Below are 19,568 nucleotides of genomic sequence, written 5' to 3'. Positions count from 1 at the left end.
TTGTTTTGTGCTGGCAGCTGCGAAGCTGAGGAGCTTCACCTGTCACTCGTCAGTATCGCTACAGTGCATTGCCTTGTGGCTCCCAAGGGCCGTCGTTTCCGCGGATTAGCAGATGGCACCCAAAGTTTTCGAATGGACCGGGCTGGTACTGATCGCCGCTTCAAATTATCCACTCAAATTTACATTTCAAAATACAGGACTGCAGAAATCCTTCGAACTAAGCGGGATTTCAAAATAACCGAGTTCGAATTAATGAGGTTTTACTGAACTTTGATGCAAGAGCGCCGCACAAAACATCAGGTGCCTCATAAAAATCCACAACTGCTTGTAGTGGCACGTCTGATAAAGGAGGTGCTTTTTCATATATTTTACAGTTTGGAGCTTCTTATTCAGAGACGTGCCCACTTTCTAGGTTATCATATTTGAAAAAATGTCAGTTTGGCACAAACACCGTCACTGGGCAACTACTGTATGTCCTGCGGGAAAGCCAACCTCTCGGCAGTGGAATGCGCCAGTCTGCATCTGAAGGAGTGTGGCTCACACCAGTGAATGTCACTGGCACTGCAGTTATATAAAGGCGCAACTATTATAAATTGAAAAGTCATTTACCATATTCATTTCCTGCTCTATATTAGTTTCTTTATGTAATTCGCCCTGAAAGATTGGTTCGCACACCCTGTTATAACTCATCAACACAGGTTGGGCCCAACAGCTAGTAGTACTACCATAGGTTGGCAATTAAATTAGAGCTCACCCGGGCTCGCTCAAAAAATATATTTTGCTCTGAGGACTCACTTGGACTCAAACTCTGCAAAACTTTCCTCAACCGGACTCACCCAGACTCGGACTCACTAAATTTTTCTTAACTGGACTCGCTCGGACTCAAACTCGCAAACATATTGCTCAGCCGGACTCATTCAGGCTCACGGCTTGACTTGAGTCTGAGTGAGCCTGAGTGTGTCGACTCATTAGTTCGTTAGTGTAAAATTAGCTTTTTAGACCATAGTCCCAATGCTCTTCAACGCCAATATCTCACATAATCGGTGCTCCACGATGCGCCTTTTGTTCTTGTATTTTCAAATAAGTAATTATCAGTGGTTTCAATGCATTAAGGACATTTGTATGAAATATGCAACTCACATGAGATGTCTTTATCAAGAACTTTCCATGAAAAAGTCACAGTTTCGCCGCAACGGCGAAGCAATGAATGCGATAGCAATAAATTGGAATGTAACGCGAAGAACGGAAAGCAGCTCGAAATTGCCAGCGCGTCGCTCGAGCCCAAAGGACGCACGAAAAGAACACACACAGGACGAGCACGAACTATCATGCGTCACAGCTCGACACTTGAAGCGCACTGCTCAAACATAAAGCAGGACGCACGAAACGAACGAACAGGTACACACAGGACGAGCGCGAACTGTCACAGTTGTTACTTATTTCTGTTCAAACAGCGTGCTCCTTTCGCAAACGCTGCCGCTGCAGCGAGTGAAGTGACCTTCATACGCTCTGTGACTTCAGCGCAGACATCGCGGGGAAAGCACAAGACATACAACCGCCCGCTACACCCCCCCTCCCCCCCGGCCGCCCCCTTCTTTCCTCGAGATAAGCGCACGAAGGCGACCATGCCCTGTAGGGCAAAGAACAGCGGCGTTCGCAGGAGTGGGGCGACGATCTTTAAAGCGCGCCACGCACGCACGTCGCGCCATCTATGTGGTGACTAAGAAAGCATGCTGAAGGAAATGGTGTATATAAATAGCTCGCTGTTAGCAGGCTGAAAGATGGTACTGCTAGTGGCGTAACCGTCTTAACGCCGCGCGTTGGAAAGCGAGAGGTCGCCCGTTCGATTCCGCGCGTCGGAAAGTTTTTCTGAATTATTTTTCTTTGTGGCTTTTATTTATATATATAGACATATACATATACTGTGCATGACGACGGCAACAGCAAAAATCAGCCGAGACTGTCCATATACAGTGAGCTCCCGTTAAGACGAACTCAGTTAAGATGAATTCTCGCTTATACCGAACAACACGGGACCATTTGTTTGGTTTCCCATAGACTCAATGCAAAAAAAATTCGCTTAAGACGAACCACCCAACTGTACTCTTCTGTCACGGCCGCTGGATAAAAAGCGCACGGGTACAGCCTGCCGCGTGCCCCGAAACCGGCGTGACGGGCCTAGTTTCCCGGAGCACCGCCGCGGCGCCACTGGGCGGGGACGGGTTTCGCGGACGCCCGCGGGATCACATGCGCGGCGCGCTTGCGGCAGTTATGCTTGGGCGCGTGCGTTTTCATGTGACGGCCGAAATCCTCTTCTAAAATTTATCTAGCGTGTACACATCAGTTAATTACCGATATTTTTTGTTCATTCTTGCAGCGCTTGGGAATTTTTGTTCTTGCCTTGCCAAAGAAGCAACTTCGCGCACCGATCGCTTTTTGCGGAAGTAATCGCGTGGGCATATTTTTCTGGTATCCTAGAAGACCACAACTAACCAACCTGGAGGCACTGCACCTTTCCTGATGCATCGAAATTCTTTATTTTGGCTCTGAGTATGTTGATTCAGATTTAATCATTTCATTTCAAAAAAGTGATCTCAGAAACTGCAGCGGCCACTGTTTATTTGACACGAAATAAGATAAACTTCTTCCTTCCTCCAAACATGTTTATAGTACACATACGGTACGGTATCGCATGTAAGTGCCGTGAAATAATGCTTATCATATGTGCGACCATCACATAGAAGGAGATTCGAGTCACTTTGAAATTTCAGTGACACTACATCTTCAATACTGACAATTGGGCGAGCTAATACGGATTAAATAATATGAAAACGGTCAGACGGAAAGAGTGATGAAAAGACTGAAAAACACACGAACACAACTGCTTGCATTCCTGCGCTTTTCAGTAGTTCTGTTTCTTCCCGTTACGCCGTGTAACGTGTAACGAATTCAACAGTGAACATAAAATCTGGACAAAATGTGAGAAGTTATTTTATTGATTATGAATTCAGGGCTCATCCCTGCCAGCTGCAAACGGCGGCTTTGCAAACGTCGTTGAAATCCAGCGGCCGTGACACCACCTTCCCGTTTTCTCTTATCTCTCGGTTTTTTTTAGTTCCCACCTTTCAGCCCGCGGCAACTGTCATCGGTTCCGGTTGTTTCCGAACGCTGTCGCGTTGCGGTGGCGTGCGTTGCCCCGCAATGCCATGTGGTACTGATGTTGGTTGCCGTGAAAAGCACGTGTACTCCTTTTATTCAGAGAGTTGGGTTGTCTGTGGTCATTAGCGGTACGGGCCACAGACTCAAACTTACCTCAGCAAAACATGCGGAGACAAAAAAGTGCATAAAAGCCGCTGGTGGGCGACGACAAGATTTCATTTCAAACAAATATACGTGGCAGCCAGCACACACATTGCGAGCGACTCACAGGGACAAAGTTAAGGTGGGTCGCTTTTGACAGCTATACGGTAAAAAACAACAAAAAAAAGAGGGGGGGGGGGGCGGAGCTAAACGCTTTCCTTATACTCGTCTCTGTTTTCTTCTTATTTTTTATTATTGTTTTGTTATGCCTCCAGCTTGTAAGCCCAAATTTTGGCTTCCCATGTCTACTTCCAGTCTGTGCAGACCATAAAACCTTTCGTTTTGGTCCTTTGACGTTAGCCGCTGTACAGGCACTGGCGACTCTTTGTTGCACACGAACGTGATTGTCTTCTGGCAGTCTCCGTCATGTGGTCGTCACTTCTAATGAATATATAATTCCGCAGCCTTTTCAACAAAGTTACGAGGAGTGCGTCACTATATTTGTAGAATCCGCTAGTATCAAGCATCCGAAGCTGAATTACTTTTCGGCACAGTATCATGTATCAGACATCATGAAAAAGATTCAACGTATGTTTTTACATGCACTTCCTGTGTATAAAGAACATGAACGTGTATTGCCAGATGTTTCAAATAAATACCTGTCAAGCATTTTCAGAAAGGTGCTGAAGAAATGTCACGGAAATCAATATGTTAAAATAACAAACGATGCATTCATTACACGCACATAAATATAACAACCACTTTTTCACACATTCAGCGCCATATAATGTTGCTACGCGCATTGTGGAATATTCTTTCAGACACAAAGCAAAAGTTAGTCCTGGAAAAAAAACGTGCCAGGAGCTCGGCACGTACATGGAAATTTAAGTGGCTATTTAACCAGATTACGCGAACGGACTCAACTGAACGCATGATATGTCGTGACTGCGATAGATGAGATGGAAAAAACCGCTTGGAACAGCTGAGTGAGATCGCTGTTGCGACCATCACCAACTAATTTGCTGCGGCTGCTGCCCCAACGGAGCCGCCGGCACCCGTTTCCCCTTCCCCGCCCCGTCGCGCCGCAGCGGCCGCAACTGCAACTAGGGCCAACACGCCACGGCCACCTGGATCGGGGCGCGCGGCGGTGTTGCTCCGGCCGTCCCATTCGGCGCGCGCCCCTTTGAAAAGTTGTAATTGAGGTAGTTCAGACGCGCGCCGCGACGCGGCGCTCTCCTCCTACCCCCTTGCGAATGATGCCGCGCTGACCGCGCCGTAGGCAGCCGCAGATGTGTTTGGAAAAATGCACACTGGACATCGTGCACGTGGTGACTGGAATCAAGGTACCCTATTATGTAATGTTAATCGGGCTTTACACAGTGAGTGTTCTCTGTAGCATGTTACAATCGAGATAGAGCCAAGCAGCGTGCTTAAGAGACTTCGTGTGGCGCGGCGCGTTCATGTGCCATATGACCACGGCCGCTACATAAGTGCCATGACACATATATTGTGCCGAGTACGTGATTTTCCGTGCTTCTCATTCTTTGTTTTGGCAATCGTTTCTCCCACGGCCGCCTGGACCGGCGCGCGCCATGCTTCTTTCTAAAGGAAATACATTTTGTCGTCGTCGACACTGCATAGCTATCTTCTGCGGTCGAGCGCTGTCTTAAGAGCATCACGTTGCTGGAAAACAATTGCGGTAATGATAATGCTGTAGTCGTTTTCTCCTTGCCCATGATAGGCAACATTTTGATATGGGCACGTCTCTTTGCATTCTGAAGTTCCCACGATACGACAGTGATGTGAATGCGACGTTCTTATTTAAGCGCAGGCCGCATGTAGGCGAATTTGAACGCGAAAGCGATGAGTGACGCTTGTCTCCTGCGAATTAGCTAAGGGTCGGTCGCGCAATGGCCACTTTCTCTCGTTTTGGTATCGAATTGTCGTTTTAACGCGACAGCATGAAAGAGCCCGTTTCCCAAGCAACATTTTATCCTTGGCAAAATGTCGGCCTGACGTCGCTGGCCAACTGCACTCTCGTTGGCTCAACCTTGGCAACCAATGTAGGGCCGGTCTTGGGGATTGACATTGGCCTCATGTGGGCCTGCGTCGGCACCCGATGTAGGCCCGTCCACCGTGGCCGACGATGCCGAGTGCATGCCGCTCACGGGTTGACCAAGGCCCGACGTTACATAAGCGTCGATTTACCGACGGCCGTAGGTCGGTTGCGGACGTTTCTCGCTAGTATTGCTCTGCTTTTTTTTCTTATTTTTTGTGCGTGTTATAACAAAACGCATCAATTGTTTTTCTGGTGTGTTGGTGCGTGTCGTATTTAATGTGAACGGGCAGTTTATAGAGGCGTTTAACTCTATCTGAATTAATTACGGGCAGAGTGCACATGTAAGACGGAAATAAACGCCTGTAACGGTCTGCACTAATTAACGTGTTAATACGTAACACACAATAAAAGAAAGACGTGAATATAAGTTTTCTCTCTTTAGATGTTTCACATTGTCATACCACATTGACTTCAGGCAAGTAATTTGTTTTTTAGTCTGCGTTCCACGAGGTTACGCCTGTTAGCTGTAGCTGCGACTTTTTCACAATAAAAAAAGACGTGAATATACGTTTTCTCTCTTTAGATGTTTCACATTGTCATACCACATTGACTTAGGCAAGTAATTTGTTTTTAGTCTGCGTACCACGAGGTTACGCCTGTTAGCTGTAGCTGCGATTTTTTACAATAAAAAAAGACGTGAATATACGTTTTCTCTCTTTAGATGTTTCACATTGTCATACCACATTGACTTCAGGCAAGTAATTTGTTTTTTAGTCTGCGTTCCACGAGGTTACGCCTGTTTGCTGTAGCTGCGACTTTTTCACAATAAAAAAAGACGTGAATATACGTTTTCTCTCTTTAGATGTTTCACATTGTCATACCACATTGACTTCAGGCAAGTAATTTGTTTTTTAGTCTGCGTTCCACGAGGTTACGCCTGTTAGCTGTAGCTGCGAGTTTTTCACTCGCTTGCCTCATTTACCGTGTTTTTCAGAAACGTGCCGTACTGCCGCGTGCCTTACTGTAAGTCAACACCAAGAAAGATTACGTTGCCCCGACGCCAAAGTGGCATTCCTTCCAGCAGGTAAAGCTCGCGCACTCAAGGCCGCAGCATCCCAAGGGAAATCCGCCAACCTCCTTTAAGGAACCAACCTTCGGATCGTTTCCCCTATTCTGGAAGCACTCAGAAAAAAAGGTTTTTTTAATAAATCTCGTGCTTTCCTTCGCATGCACGTATACTTTTTACTGATATGCTGCAAAGAACACCAAAACAATTTTCTTGAAATGTTACTCGCGGGTGTTTTCGCTTCGGTCACCATCATCACGACAAGGACTGGCGCGCACACACACAAAAAAAATAAAGAATATAGCGATAGCCGCCATTCATCCTTTTATGTGCTTTTTGTGAGGGTGGGGCAAGTGCTATGCTAACTCACGGTTACTCTACAGCGATAGCTTCAAGGCGCCGCAAACCTTCCCGCATAGAGCGCAAAGGAATGGAGGGGTAGTAGGCGCGCGCCGCGGTGCGGCGAAAGGAGCGGTCACGCCCCTTTCTGCAATTACGCCTCCTCCGTCCGAATGGGACGGCCGGAGCAACACCGCCGCGCGCCCCGATCCAGGTGGCCGTGAACACGCGCTCTCCCATAGAAAGGCGCCCGACGCGGCAGGCCGTACCGTGCGCTTTCTATCCAGCGGCCGTGCTTCTGTTAAGACGAACTTTCGCGATGATCAACAACGCTAGCGATTCTGCGAAACGAACACTGCAGTCTTGGTGGGGCATTCAGGCGACCGAGAAAAGGCAAAAAGATGAAAAAAAGCACTTCCTGGAGCAAAGACGCGGAGGGCGCGAGATAAACGAAGAAGACCGGTCAGCGGATAACGCCGGTATCCCCTCTCACCCCCAGCCTGTGGGTGGGGAGGTGTGGGCTTTATCAGCAAAGAAAGCAACAAAAAGAGCGGGGGATTTACAACTTGGACCCCCAAGCCATTGCGTCCTTTTGTATCCCCCCCCCCCCCGTTCTTCCCAGCTGGGGTACAAAGGAGAACAGAACAACACAAGAGCTTGGGGCCCCTCCGCCGTGGTCAGAGGGGCAAACGCAAGGGGAGTGGGGAAAAAAAAAAAAAATAAAGCGACAACAGGAACAAAAATGGTCTGTGCATTACAATCGAGTACGAAACCGAAACCACGATCGCGGCGCACTCCCGTCAGAGGTGTCAGGTGCATTGTCATCGCCATCACACAATGGCGGCCGAGCACATGTATTTTGTGGTCAATTCGCGTTGGTTTGCCTAGGACCTGTACGCGTTCTATCTGTTCCCAGTGAAGTGCAAGTTGTGATGAGCCATTTTGATTATGGAAGCGCACGACAAAGGAAGGCTATTTTGCACAGTGAATATAGCTGCGTCGTGTCTTTTTCGTGGCGAGGCTTGTGACTGTGAGTAGCCCGATGGGATATCTTCAGCTGCACGTTGATCAGGAAAAGTTACTACGGGCCGAAAACGGGAAAATATCCGGACCTCGAAGAAAACCTTGCAGACTTTCTTAAGCAACTCGGCGTATCCAGAAGTGATCTTAGAGCCAGCAAAACAGGCTCACAGAAGAAAACGAACTGCCAGGACAATAAATTTTACATTCTTTGAAGAAAAATTGTGCTTGTCTCTTAATTTTTTTTTCTAATCGTAAACATAGGAGCGTGTTACAGTTTTATCATTAAAATGTGGTAGCAAATATCTTCACGAGCATTTTTAGTTTTGAACCTGCGAAATTGGGAGCTCGTATGATTCGTGTAAATACTCTGCTTGAAGGCATAGTCTTTATCTAGATGAGCCAAATAAATGCTTTTTCTTGTCTTTTTACCTCACATTGTAAGTCTACTGCATTCAGTCTTTCAAGTAACATATTTGGATGCACTTGGCATGTTAGCACGTCTCTTTTTGGGGGCACTTCTGATAAGCCGAACTCCTGATAAGACGAACAGATGACCGCGGTCCCTTCGAGTTCGTCTTAACGGGAGTCTACTGTAATTGCTATCGCAATAAAAAGTTTGCCCCAACTCACACCTCTGATCAATAAATACTGAGGTGGAAAATGAACGCTAGTGCATTGAGACTTATGTGAATAGACTTCAGCATAAACATAAGCCGATATAAGGCTGTGTTATGCAGGTTTAGTGTTGTCAGATTGTTTTAATTGAGGCAAGGCCTCTGACCGGAAAAGGAAAGAAGCCATTTTCAAACACACACAAAAAATTAACTTTATCGCACACATGGGAAAGAAGAGAAAAGGAAAAAAACAGGTAACGGCACCAAATAAAGTCATGCTACGCCTAGGCTAACATCATGGTGACCGGTGCTATAAAATGTATCTCAGTTCCAAGGAACGTTCAAGAGAAACAAAGTCACCGGTTTTGAGTCGCTGGCGGTGGCTCGGGTGGCGGAGTCGTCGCTGACGCGTTGACGGCGACGGCGCTCGTGGAGTGGACGATGGGTCGAGTCGGCGCGGAGGTTACAGAAGGGGTTGGCCTTGGCAAAACGGCTGGCCACCTTCCTGCCCACGTACCGAGCGTGGAATCTGGCGGTAGGCACTCGGGTTCGTCCCGTGATTAGCAACTGGCAGCAGGAGTCCTCTCGGCAACCGGGACAGTGAGTTCAGCGCTCCACGGTGGCTCAGCTGCCCGATCCGCTGCTCGGATGATGGGAACGACCAATTCCCAGGATTACCCGTCTCCAAGGACGTCTGGAGGCAGACGCTGTCGGGCCCTTTGTGCTCGAGTCCGAAACCCGACGGCACAGACCCTGACACCAGCGTCTCGTCCGGGCTGTCCGAGTCAGACTGGCTCCCTTCTATCTCCTCGTCTTCCTCTTCTCTCCCGTCTGCCATGCCATCTTCCTATTGGCGGCGGCCACACATGTCATGCCCCGCCGATGTCTTCCTCTTTGATGTGTCGCACGTGTCTGTTGCGCGGTGCTTCAATAGCGTCACCCACCGCGTTTGGAATCCTTGCGCCACCAACACCAAGACACAGCACCGAATACACGACGCTCGCATTGTTCGCGCACTCACTCATCACAGGCTGATAGTACAGTAATGCCTCGTTAACTCGAAGTAGTAAAAACCAGAAAATATTTCAAGATAGGCAGATTTTCGAGATAAGGAAATTTGCGCACATTCCATTGAGAAGTCCAATTCTATCTAGAAGCGTTATCACTACTGACCATTTTCTTAACAGGAGCACCTAACTGGCTCTTTGTAAAGGTTTTAAAGAAAAATAATGACATACCAGAGCTATCAACCAGCTGTGTTTTTCGGCACTGCCTTTTTATTTAGTGCAGAAAGACCGACTAAGGCTGGTCTGCCTCTCAGTGACACTTGCACCTAGCAAAGCTTTCTCGAGTTGCTTAACACATCATATGTGCCGATGATCCGCGCCGCTGCACTCAACTTTATTTCGCATCAAGTGAAGCATGTTTCTTGGTTCGGCTGATGTTGTTAGCCCTTGAGTAGCTGCGTCGGCACTACCACAATCACTGTGCGTTACGCCACGTTGTTTCGCTTAAGAAAATGGTCAAACCAGCCGATGTTGCAGGCGAGATCAGTGTAGCCCACCGCTAAGTCCAGAAAATTGGCCTTCTCTGTCGATGTTGTGACTAGAAGGGGCTCCTTTCGCACGATGCAACCACACAATCAGTGCCGTTTTGACGTCCGAAAACGTCGAGCCTCGAATCCGCTTCTTCGTTAGGTCTACCTTTCTTTGCAGCATCAGTGACTTGCTTTGCTTTGGCGGCGTTATTCTCACCGTATTGCAAGGCCGACAAAAAAATCCACGCGACGTGCCTTGCGTAAATAAAATGCTGAAATCGCATCTCTGAACACTTGCTATGTTACTCTATGTCTCCGACTGTAAACAAAAAGACGTGTACAACACGAGCTATTTTGCAGGGCCTGCCTCTGTGCACGTCTATTGTGTCACATTACGTGACACAGGGTTGCTTGACAAAGTTATTAGGCCACTAGGTTTCGACTTCACTTTTGGGGAACAATGTTCACTTCGTCGTAAGCGCAGCAGCCTTGCGCGAACCTTGTGAAACGTATGACATTTTGCCGCTAGTATTTTGTGAAATGGTTCGGCGGCGAAGTTTTTGTTCCACTCTCAGTTGAGATTTTGAGATAACCGAAAGTGGGAACGGAAATACTTCAAGATAAAGGGCAATAAATACATTGCACCTATGGGAAATTGTTCGGTACCGCAGAAAATTTCGACATAGCCGATTTTTCGAGATGTGCGAGTTTGAGCTAACGAGGTATTACTGTAATGCTGAGGATGAGTAGATATGACTATAAGTCGGCACAAAAGGGTGGAGCTCACTCAGACTTGCTCAGGAAATACAGTAAACTCTCAGTAAACGGAACTTCAAGGGACCGAAAAATTAGTTCCGTTTAACAGGAGTTCCGTTTACTGAGAGAGATGTGAAAAAGTGCGAATTCATGTGTGCAAACTCTTTAAATACCATTTTATGGATGCCTAAGCACTGTGAAGAGAATGTAACTGAGATAGGTTATTAGAAAGCAGGAAAACTACACAAGGTTTTGACATGACATCACAAGTTTACTGGTCTACAATCAGTCACTGTGCACTGAAAAATGAATCAATTTTTTTTTGTTTCAGTCCTTGCATGCGCATCTTCAGGATTCTTTTCTTCATAGCACTTAAGCTTTGGACAAACAATTCTGACTCAGGTTCCTTCTGGAAAAAATTTCTCAAGTACAGGACAGCTGACTCAGCTCCCTGAAGTGTGGTAACTACTGCGGTGCATTCCTCATCAGAGTCCTCTTCCAGCTCATCCTCCTCTTCGCCACACACCTCTTCAACAATGCCTTGCACTGTGTTGTCAGGGCAAGTTGCAACACCGCTGTCAATATGCATGTACTTGTCAAAGTCCAGTGGGATATCCCTTAGAGCACACTGCTCGATCACCTCCTGCCTTTCAAGAACATCTTCGCAGTCAGACTCAGGCAAATCCTCCAAGTCGGATGCCTGGTCGCTTAAAAAGCCTGCATGCCTGAAGCAATTTGCTACAGCACAGGGAGTGAGCTGCCTCCAGGCGTCGGCAATAAGGTGAACGGCGCCGAGAATGTCCACCTTGTATTCCTTGTCCTGGCTCATGCATAACAGCATTCTCTGTAGGAGACCCTTACGGAAGTGGGCCTTAAGGGCTTGAATAACTCCCTGATCCATGGGCTGCAACAGTGCTGTGGTGTTGGCTGGGAGGAATTCCAACTGAATCGACTTCAGTCCTGTCACAGTCCCATGTCCAGGGCAGTTATCAACAAGAAAAAGAACTTTCCTATTCTGTCGTGAAAATCGCACATCTTCTGTGTGCAGCCATTTGCTAAACAGGGCCTGTGTCATCCACGCTTTCGAGTTGGACTCGTAAGTGACGGGCAGAGAAGTGATGCCCTTGAAACAGCGAGGATTTTTTGATTTCCCGATAACAAGCAGCTTCAATTTGTCGCTGCCGGACATGTTGGCTCCTACTAAGACGGTTAATCGTTCTTTGCTAAGCTTGCCCCCTGTGCACAGCTCACCTTTGAAGGCAATTGATTTCGACGGCAGAAGCTTATAAAAGAGCGCTGTTTCATCTACGTTGTAGATATCGTCAACTTTAAATTGGCGCATGATCTCCGGCAGCCGTCCTGCCCGCCAGTCCCGACATGCAGTCGCGTCAGCTGCTGCAGCTTCTCCGGCAATGGTGCGGAAAACGAGGCCATTTCTCTCTTTAAACCTCGTAAGCCAGCCTTCACTACACAAGAAGTCCGTTATACCGAGTTGAAGAACGAACTCTTCAGCCTTGGCACGGATAAGAGGACCGTTGACAGGAATGTTCTGGCTCCGGGCTCTCCTAAGCCACAACACGAGACACTTCTCCAGTCCTTCGTGGTCGCCGTGTCGCAGACGCTTCCGTTGGGGCCCGAATCGCGATGTTTCAAAGGCAGTCCGCAGCTTCTCCTTGTCGTGCAGAATCCTTGTGAGGCTGCTCTTCGGGACGCCGTGCTTCGTCGCGAGCACCGACTTCGAGTAGGAGCCGCTTTCGAAATCGAGAATGATTTCCATCTTCTTTTCTAACGTCAGCGCATGGTGTGCGCGCTTCTGTGCTGCCATTATACAGCAAAGGCAAGGTCTCAACTTCGCGAGCGCTTACGAGTTATCGAAGTCGGACGACACCAACGCGGCAATGAAGAATGAATGGCTCCACAACGGCAGGAAAGACGCAGCCGTGACCTCGGCGACTGGAACCGAGACTGAACGACGAGATGAACGGCAATGGAGCGCGATGGAGCATACGTTGCGCAGTCTACCAACGAGACGAGGCCTACAAACAACTACGCGGCTGGCTAAAAAAAAAAAAAAAAAAAACAGCCGGAACCGGAAAAGGTCGATGCTCATGGCGATGGGTCTGCCAGAAGTTCCATTTTCGGTTCCGTTTACACGGTGGCGCGTAAATTTTGGTTCCGATTATCGAAACTTTTTTTACATTGTGTGAATACAAAACCAACCAACTTACAGCCTACTGTTCCGTTTAAGCGGCAATTCCGTTTAAGCGATTTCCGTTTATCGAGATTCTACTGTATATTTTGCGCTTAGGGCTCACTCAAACTCAGATTCACCAATATTTTCCTCAACCGGGCTCACTCAAACTCACATTCACTTATCTTTTCCTCAGCCAGACTCACTCGTACTCAAGCTCACCAAATTATTACTCACTCGAACTCACTCAGACTCACGGCCCGATTTGTGTCTGAGTGAGTCTGGTGATTCCACTCATGAGTGGGTTTGCCGACCTATGAGTACTACCAACATTATTACATTCAGAACAATTAAAGTAGTCCTTGTGCTTAGTTACTATTGTCACATGGCTGTGATGGTGAAGAAAGCAAAATGCAGCTGGTGAAGATGAAACACTTTATTGGGCAAACTTGTTCCCATTGAAAGAAGTAGCACTCAAAGTGCAGCGAAGGCAGCAAGCACAGACATCAGTCATTAGTAATCTGCTCATATGTGAGATGCGTCTGCTTTTATACATGCCCTGTAGAACATTCCAGCGTTATCGCTGGTGCTCGCGTTAGATTTAGAATATATGCTCAGTTACTCGTGGCCTGCCCGTAATATTGAGACCAGTCTGAAACAATCATGAAGTTTCTAAACATTGCGGCGCGGCCTGTGACGAGTGGTGGTAACAGTTTTTGTGGGTGAAACCTGATCACATCAGAAATAAAGGAATAAGTGCATGTGGCACTAATATCTTGAAGAATAGCTTGTATTAAAGCTTTTTTTCAGGCTTGTGCGAATATTCGAGCACTTCAAATATTACGTTATTCGATCGAATATTACAGGATTCGAATTTGCTTCGATTTAAATTTGAATTATTGGAAATTTTGAAGTATTTGAAGTGAATGAATAGGTGTATACAGTTGAGCTCGACTATATCGAACCCTTTTATATCAAATTATTCCGTATATCGAACAATTCCTAAGCACGATAGATTTACATTGAGAATAGTATATAGCAACAGTTACTGTTACATCGAACGAAAATAGCAATGACAACCGATATATCAAACTACACGTGCCTCAAAAGTGCCCCAGCAAGTTGGCTTTCCCTCGCGGTGGCGGGGAAAACTGCCGGCGCCACCCTAGAAAAAGTGGTTTAGACCCGGCTGTGCATGGGCGAACACCCCCCTGCAACAAATGATCCTGGCCTGCTCGCAGCGTTTACAGCCAATCAGAGGCCGTCGTGCTTTCTCCGAGGCACGGAGGCGGTACAAGTGAGCGCCACTTTTTCTTTCTTTATGCTTGCGTGCCTGCTGCTGCCTCTTTTCCTCGAGTCCTCATTCAGCGTGGTCCGTGCTGGTGGTGTTGCCTGTTAACGCTCTGTGAACTTTCTTGGCGCGCTGTCGTCATGGCTTGTGCAAAGAGGCAGAATTTGCCATTCGCCGCGAAACTCGAAATCATAAATCGAGTCGAGCGCGGTGAGAAGTCCGACGTCGCTGCCGCGTACAAGATTCCAAGCAGCACCTTGAGTACTATCCTGAAGAACCAGGCTGATATCAGGGCCAAGTCGGACAAAAGGCCAGGTGCCTGTGGCGACCAACGTGTGCGCACTGCTGTGTACGAAGATGTCGAAGTGGCCGTTTACAAATGGTTTGTAGACGTTCGGTCGCGAAACATCCGATGACAGCACTGAAGACAGGTGTTTCCGCCAAAGTTTGGAGCGAGCTGGCAGAGTTCCCGGGTGCTATCGACAGATCGACATTCGACGAGTTCGTCAGTGCAGACGATGATGTCACCATCATGGGCCAGCTACAAGATGAGGACTAGGTTGCAGATGTCGTGCCAACCACGAGCCAAACGACAGCAATAAGGAAATTGACGATGGCTTGTTGCCTACATCCTCCGAAGTGATTAGTGCACTTGCGTTGGTCTGGTGCTATTGCGTGAACATGGAAGGTTGTGGCCTCACCTGCTCCGACTCGTTGGACAACGTGGAGGCGTGCGTGCTGTCACAGGCAACGAAGTCGTTGAAACAGAAGAAAATCCAGGACTATTTTGTTCCAAAGTAGGGCACTCAAGTAAGCCACCATATTATAAAGTACTTTTCTCATTGGTATGTGCCTTTGTGTCATCAAATCCTATAGCGGGCCTATATCAAATTATGCCATATATATCGAACTAATAAACGTTTTTTGGCAAGTTCGATATACTCTGGTTCGACTGTATTAGTCCGCATCTAAACCCCTGTTAAGGTGGTTTCACTGCAGTGAGGTTGTGCTATACCGTGAGTACACCTTTCCAGGGAAAATCCGCACTGCCGCGAAGCCCCACTTCCAGGTTAAATGAACATATTACCCTCACATCGATTCATCATTTTTTAAGTTTAAAAGCTTGTTATACCGCCTTATATGCTCTTAAGTAATAGTAAATTTTAGAATGTAACATATTTTACAGGTTATCACTTGCATTGTACCGAAAGTCAAATCCTGCTACTATTCAAAGTTGCTTCCACTTCCTTTGAACCAAAAAGAATGACATTTGCACATGCCTTGTTTCAATTTTTTTAAAATATTGTGCAGGTTAGTTGGGTCATGACAGATATGGTCGTTTTTCTATATAATATGTGATGTATACTATTCGAATTCGATTTGAAATTATTAGACCAAATCACTGTTCACTTCGAATTCGCTTCGGACCTAAAATTTCCTATTCATTGAAGCCTACTTTTTTTTTATTATCTTGTAAAGTGCAGTGGCTTATCCTACTAAAGTGTTGTGCCTCTATGTGACCTTATTGTGCAAATAGACCTTTTTCAAGCACACGAACGACACCAACGGGCGCACAAGCGCTCATGGGAAATGTGTGTACGCCGCAGCAGCAGCCGCCGCGACGAGCGCGCGGGCCTCGCGCTGTAGCTTTCCGCTTGTGCCGTGCCAGGACTTCTTAGACACAGTGAATTTGGCAAGGTGCAACATGCTACTGCGCAATTTAATCACGAACTTCGGTGTTTAGCTGCGACGGCCTCTCGACGATTTCCATCTGTCCCACTGTTGGACCAGTTGAGCGGCTCAAAAGCGTCACCTTTTATTTATTTTATTTTTTGGTGCCAGTGCGCCTTACAGCATAAATGGAAAAGAAAAAAGATACAACTCTGTTGCCTATGAAGTGCAGGAGCGGTCTATGATTCGCGGATGCGTTTGGAATCAACGTCCATCGACACTGTCGACAAGTACAGTGTGAGGTTCTGATATTGAAAGGGTGCACTAGAAAGTGTAGTCGGCATTTGGGGAAATGAGATACATTCATTGCGTCGCTCGCACCCTGTATGTAACGAACGATAAGCGCCTACTAATCTTCGTTGGTGCTATAACTACAGGTTGGAATAATAAGGAAGGAAATGCACAAACCAGCGCTCACACACAACTGAAAGTTTATTGCACGCGTGAAAAAAAGCATATATACAAAAATGGGAGGGCGTCGCGCGCGTCATAAAGAGGCACGAAAAGTCAAACAACCAAGGCGCGCGCTTACAGTCGATTAATAAAATTGAATTTCTTGCTTGCAACGACTAAGAAGGTTGACTGACACAAAGTGTGGCGTTATTTGTGACATGATATGCCTCCGAAATTTCTCGCGTTGTTCGATTAGGTTGATGGTGCAAAATTACTGTGCTTTCGAAGATGGGATTACATTTTCGTGACTGAAATAGCGATGCGAGATAAAACGGCTCCATTCAATGAATTTTGATGCTCGCTGAGGCGCGTATTAGTACACCGACCAGTCTGGCCGATGTACATGTGGACACAAGAAAGAGAAATTTGTGGTTAACTCCTACACAATCTACAAAACAATTGGCATGCCTCTGACCGCATTTTTCTTTGCCCACCGCAGACAACTGCGACCTTAATGTGACTTCGCTTATTTGGGGCGGCAAACACAACCTTCACCCCCACATCGCTTCTCTACGTTAAGGCCCTGTGACTTCTTACACATATGTGGAATAACTGCAATATTTCTAGTTTCTTCATTATTTACAGATGGAGGACGTCCGTGGTAACTCTTTCTTTGCCATACCGTACGAACAGATTTTCGCAAACCGATGCAGCGATACACAGGATATCCCGCCTCTATGATCACTTTGCAGCTGGAAACTACTGCTCATCTTATGTGCGCAAGTTTGTTTCCAATGCTGTGCATAATCATGACATCACAATTCCTCGTTTAACAATATTCGTATGCGCCGACGCGAAATTAAACACCGATTTCTCTGAATGCGGGCTAGACAGCCCGCAAACATGCTCCGCAGTGAAACTTAAAAGCATGTATCAAGAAACTGCAAATTATCAGAGCAAGGCGCTTAGAATGTGCTCACTTCTTTGTACAGCACGTGACTTGTCAATTAAAGTCAAATAATCATCTGTATATCTGAACACTGTAACACCTCTCTACAGTTTGGTTAAACCCGATCACGAGCCGCTATGGCAGTTAAATGCCATAGCGGCTTGTGAACAAGTAATCATTGTATAAATACGAATCCGGTTTTGCAGCTCACATTGTTCACGACAGCACGTTTTGACTTTATGTATCGACACGTGATAACTCGCATGCCGCTTAACTGCCACATCCGGTATACATCCACTCGGTAATACCTACACTGACTGCATCATTCCTTTCGCATTTCATGAGTAGAGATACATGCAGGTGCGTTCAGGCATGTGTAGTATTTAGGATTTAATAATAGTCAACCAGCGGCGGCGCGTTTTTTTCGTTTGGTGCTCGCACGGCGCCAACGAGCAGCGAGCGACGGAACAGCCGGTGGGCTCGCCGTACACACTTTTCCCATAGTGCATCGCGCGCCCGCGGGGGGTTCTGGGATCGCTTGAAAAAGGTCTATTCAGATTCCCTACTGTCCATTATTGTGCAATTGGCAGAGCATTTAGTGTTTCCAATAGAATGCATTATCACAGCTCTATGTGTAAGTTTCCACTGTTGTAATCTGTGCTTGCCTTTTCTGTATGCTGCACTGAACTGCACAGTGTGATAGGCTGCTGAATATCTGTTCTGTCTCTCAAATAATTTCTCATTGCTAAAAGGGACAGAATTTTTTATTCTTTTTAGAGATAGTTGGACCTTGAAACACAGTTGGTCTTTTGCAGGAATGTTTGTTAAAATCGTTTCACCAGAATTACAAGTGCTTCTTGAATTTGAGTGTGAAGTTCAAAATTGGCTATCAGAAGTTGTGTATGGGGCTTGACACTTTGCTTTGTGTTCAATTGTCTGCCATTGATAGAATCCTGTTCATGACCTTCCCTGACAGATGTTTTTGTTTTGCTTCTTCGACTCGCGCATCTAATGTCGTTGTTTGTCTGCAGATTGCCTGTTCAAGCTACCCGCTGACGACTTACAAGGTGAACGATGCTGGTGTCTGCGTCGTCACTGAAACACCCGGGATGGCCATCGTTTCCGAGGAAACGGTGGAGTCCAAGCAGACCCTCTGTGCCAAGCTCAAAAAGTTCCTCCAGGACGCTGAAGTACAAAGCAAGTGAGTTGGCACTCTGACAGTGCAACATCCTGCTGCACATACTTTGCGAAACTATGTTCAAGGCGTGTTACATCAAATGTTTCAGTGACATTTAACCTGATTGCAGTAGAATCTCGTTAAAGTGAACCTGAAGGGACCAGGAAAATGTGTTCCATTTAACAGGTGCTCTGCTTACAAGCCTTGAAGAAAAGTGCAGTATTGATGAATTTTTCATCAAATTAAAAGTGGTTGTTCTGTTCAGGGGGCAGTTTCATAGTGATTTCTGTCTGCTGAGCTTCTGCTGTACAGGTTCTATTACGAAAGTAATGCGCATGATTTTATTGTGGTGCAACGATCCATGGCAGAGCGCAGTAAAACAGGACGGGCAGTGGGGGGGGGGGGGGTCTGCAATACGCTATCAAGTTTTGTGTGAAGCTTGGAAAGCATGCAACCAAAACATTCCATATGCTTCAAGAGGCCTTCAAGGACGACTGCATTTCAAGGTCCAGGAGGTGGAACAAGGCCCTTGTTCAAGGAGGACTGGAAGGAGGTCCCCGATGTACACCATACTGGACGCCCAACAGTGACCAGAACCGACAAAAACGTGGATCGTGTGCGCACAGTTTTGCGTTCTGACCGTCGATCGAGCATCCAGCAAATCGCTGATGCAGTGCACATGGCCACATTTGCAGTGCATGGGGTAGCGACCAAGGATCTGCAATTGCGCAAGGTCTGCGTGAAACTTGTGCCGAAAGTGTTCACGGAAGATCAGAGTTTTGCGCTGTCAAGAATTGTTGGATTTGTTACCAACTTCCATCATTGCCAACTTCCTGGCCCGAAGCAACACCCCGTGTAGTCCCCCATCCCCCTTGCAGTACCAACTTGGCTCCGTGCGACGTTTTTTTGTTTCCTCGACTGAAGAGAGAGCTGAAAGGAAAACATTGGTAGACTGTGGAAAACACCCAAAAGCAAGTTACAACTTTCCTGAGAGACATTCCCGTCGAGGACTTTCAGGGTGCCTTCCAGGTGTGCCAGACACGTCTCCGCAAGTGTATTGATGCAGGGGGAGAGTACGCTGAAGAAACTTAACCATTTGTACAGGTCCGATCAGTCAATCTATTTTTTCCAGAACATGCGCA

General features: G+C 46.9%; 1 protein-coding gene across 4 annotated transcripts in view; it reads left to right on the top strand.

The window, feature by feature from the left end:
- Positions 1-19,568, top strand: part of LOC119396072 (mitogen-activated protein kinase kinase kinase 15) — a 101,502-nt gene that overhangs the window by 15,827 nt on the left and 66,107 nt on the right. For all 4 annotated transcript variants that reach the window (XM_037663143.2, XM_037663148.2, XM_037663147.2 and 1 more), the window contains exon 5: positions 18,281-18,450. In XM_037663143.2, coding sequence (XP_037519071.1) covers positions 18,281-18,450 — 170 coding nt within the window. The remainder of the gene's footprint in view (positions 1-18,280; positions 18,451-19,568) is intronic.

The sequence above is a fragment of the Rhipicephalus sanguineus genome, chromosome 6 (genome assembly GCF_013339695.2).
Source record: "Rhipicephalus sanguineus isolate Rsan-2018 chromosome 6, BIME_Rsan_1.4, whole genome shotgun sequence".
NCBI lineage: Eukaryota > Metazoa > Arthropoda > Arachnida > Ixodida > Ixodidae > Rhipicephalus > Rhipicephalus sanguineus.
This window is presented reverse-complemented; position numbering and strand designations above follow the sequence as displayed.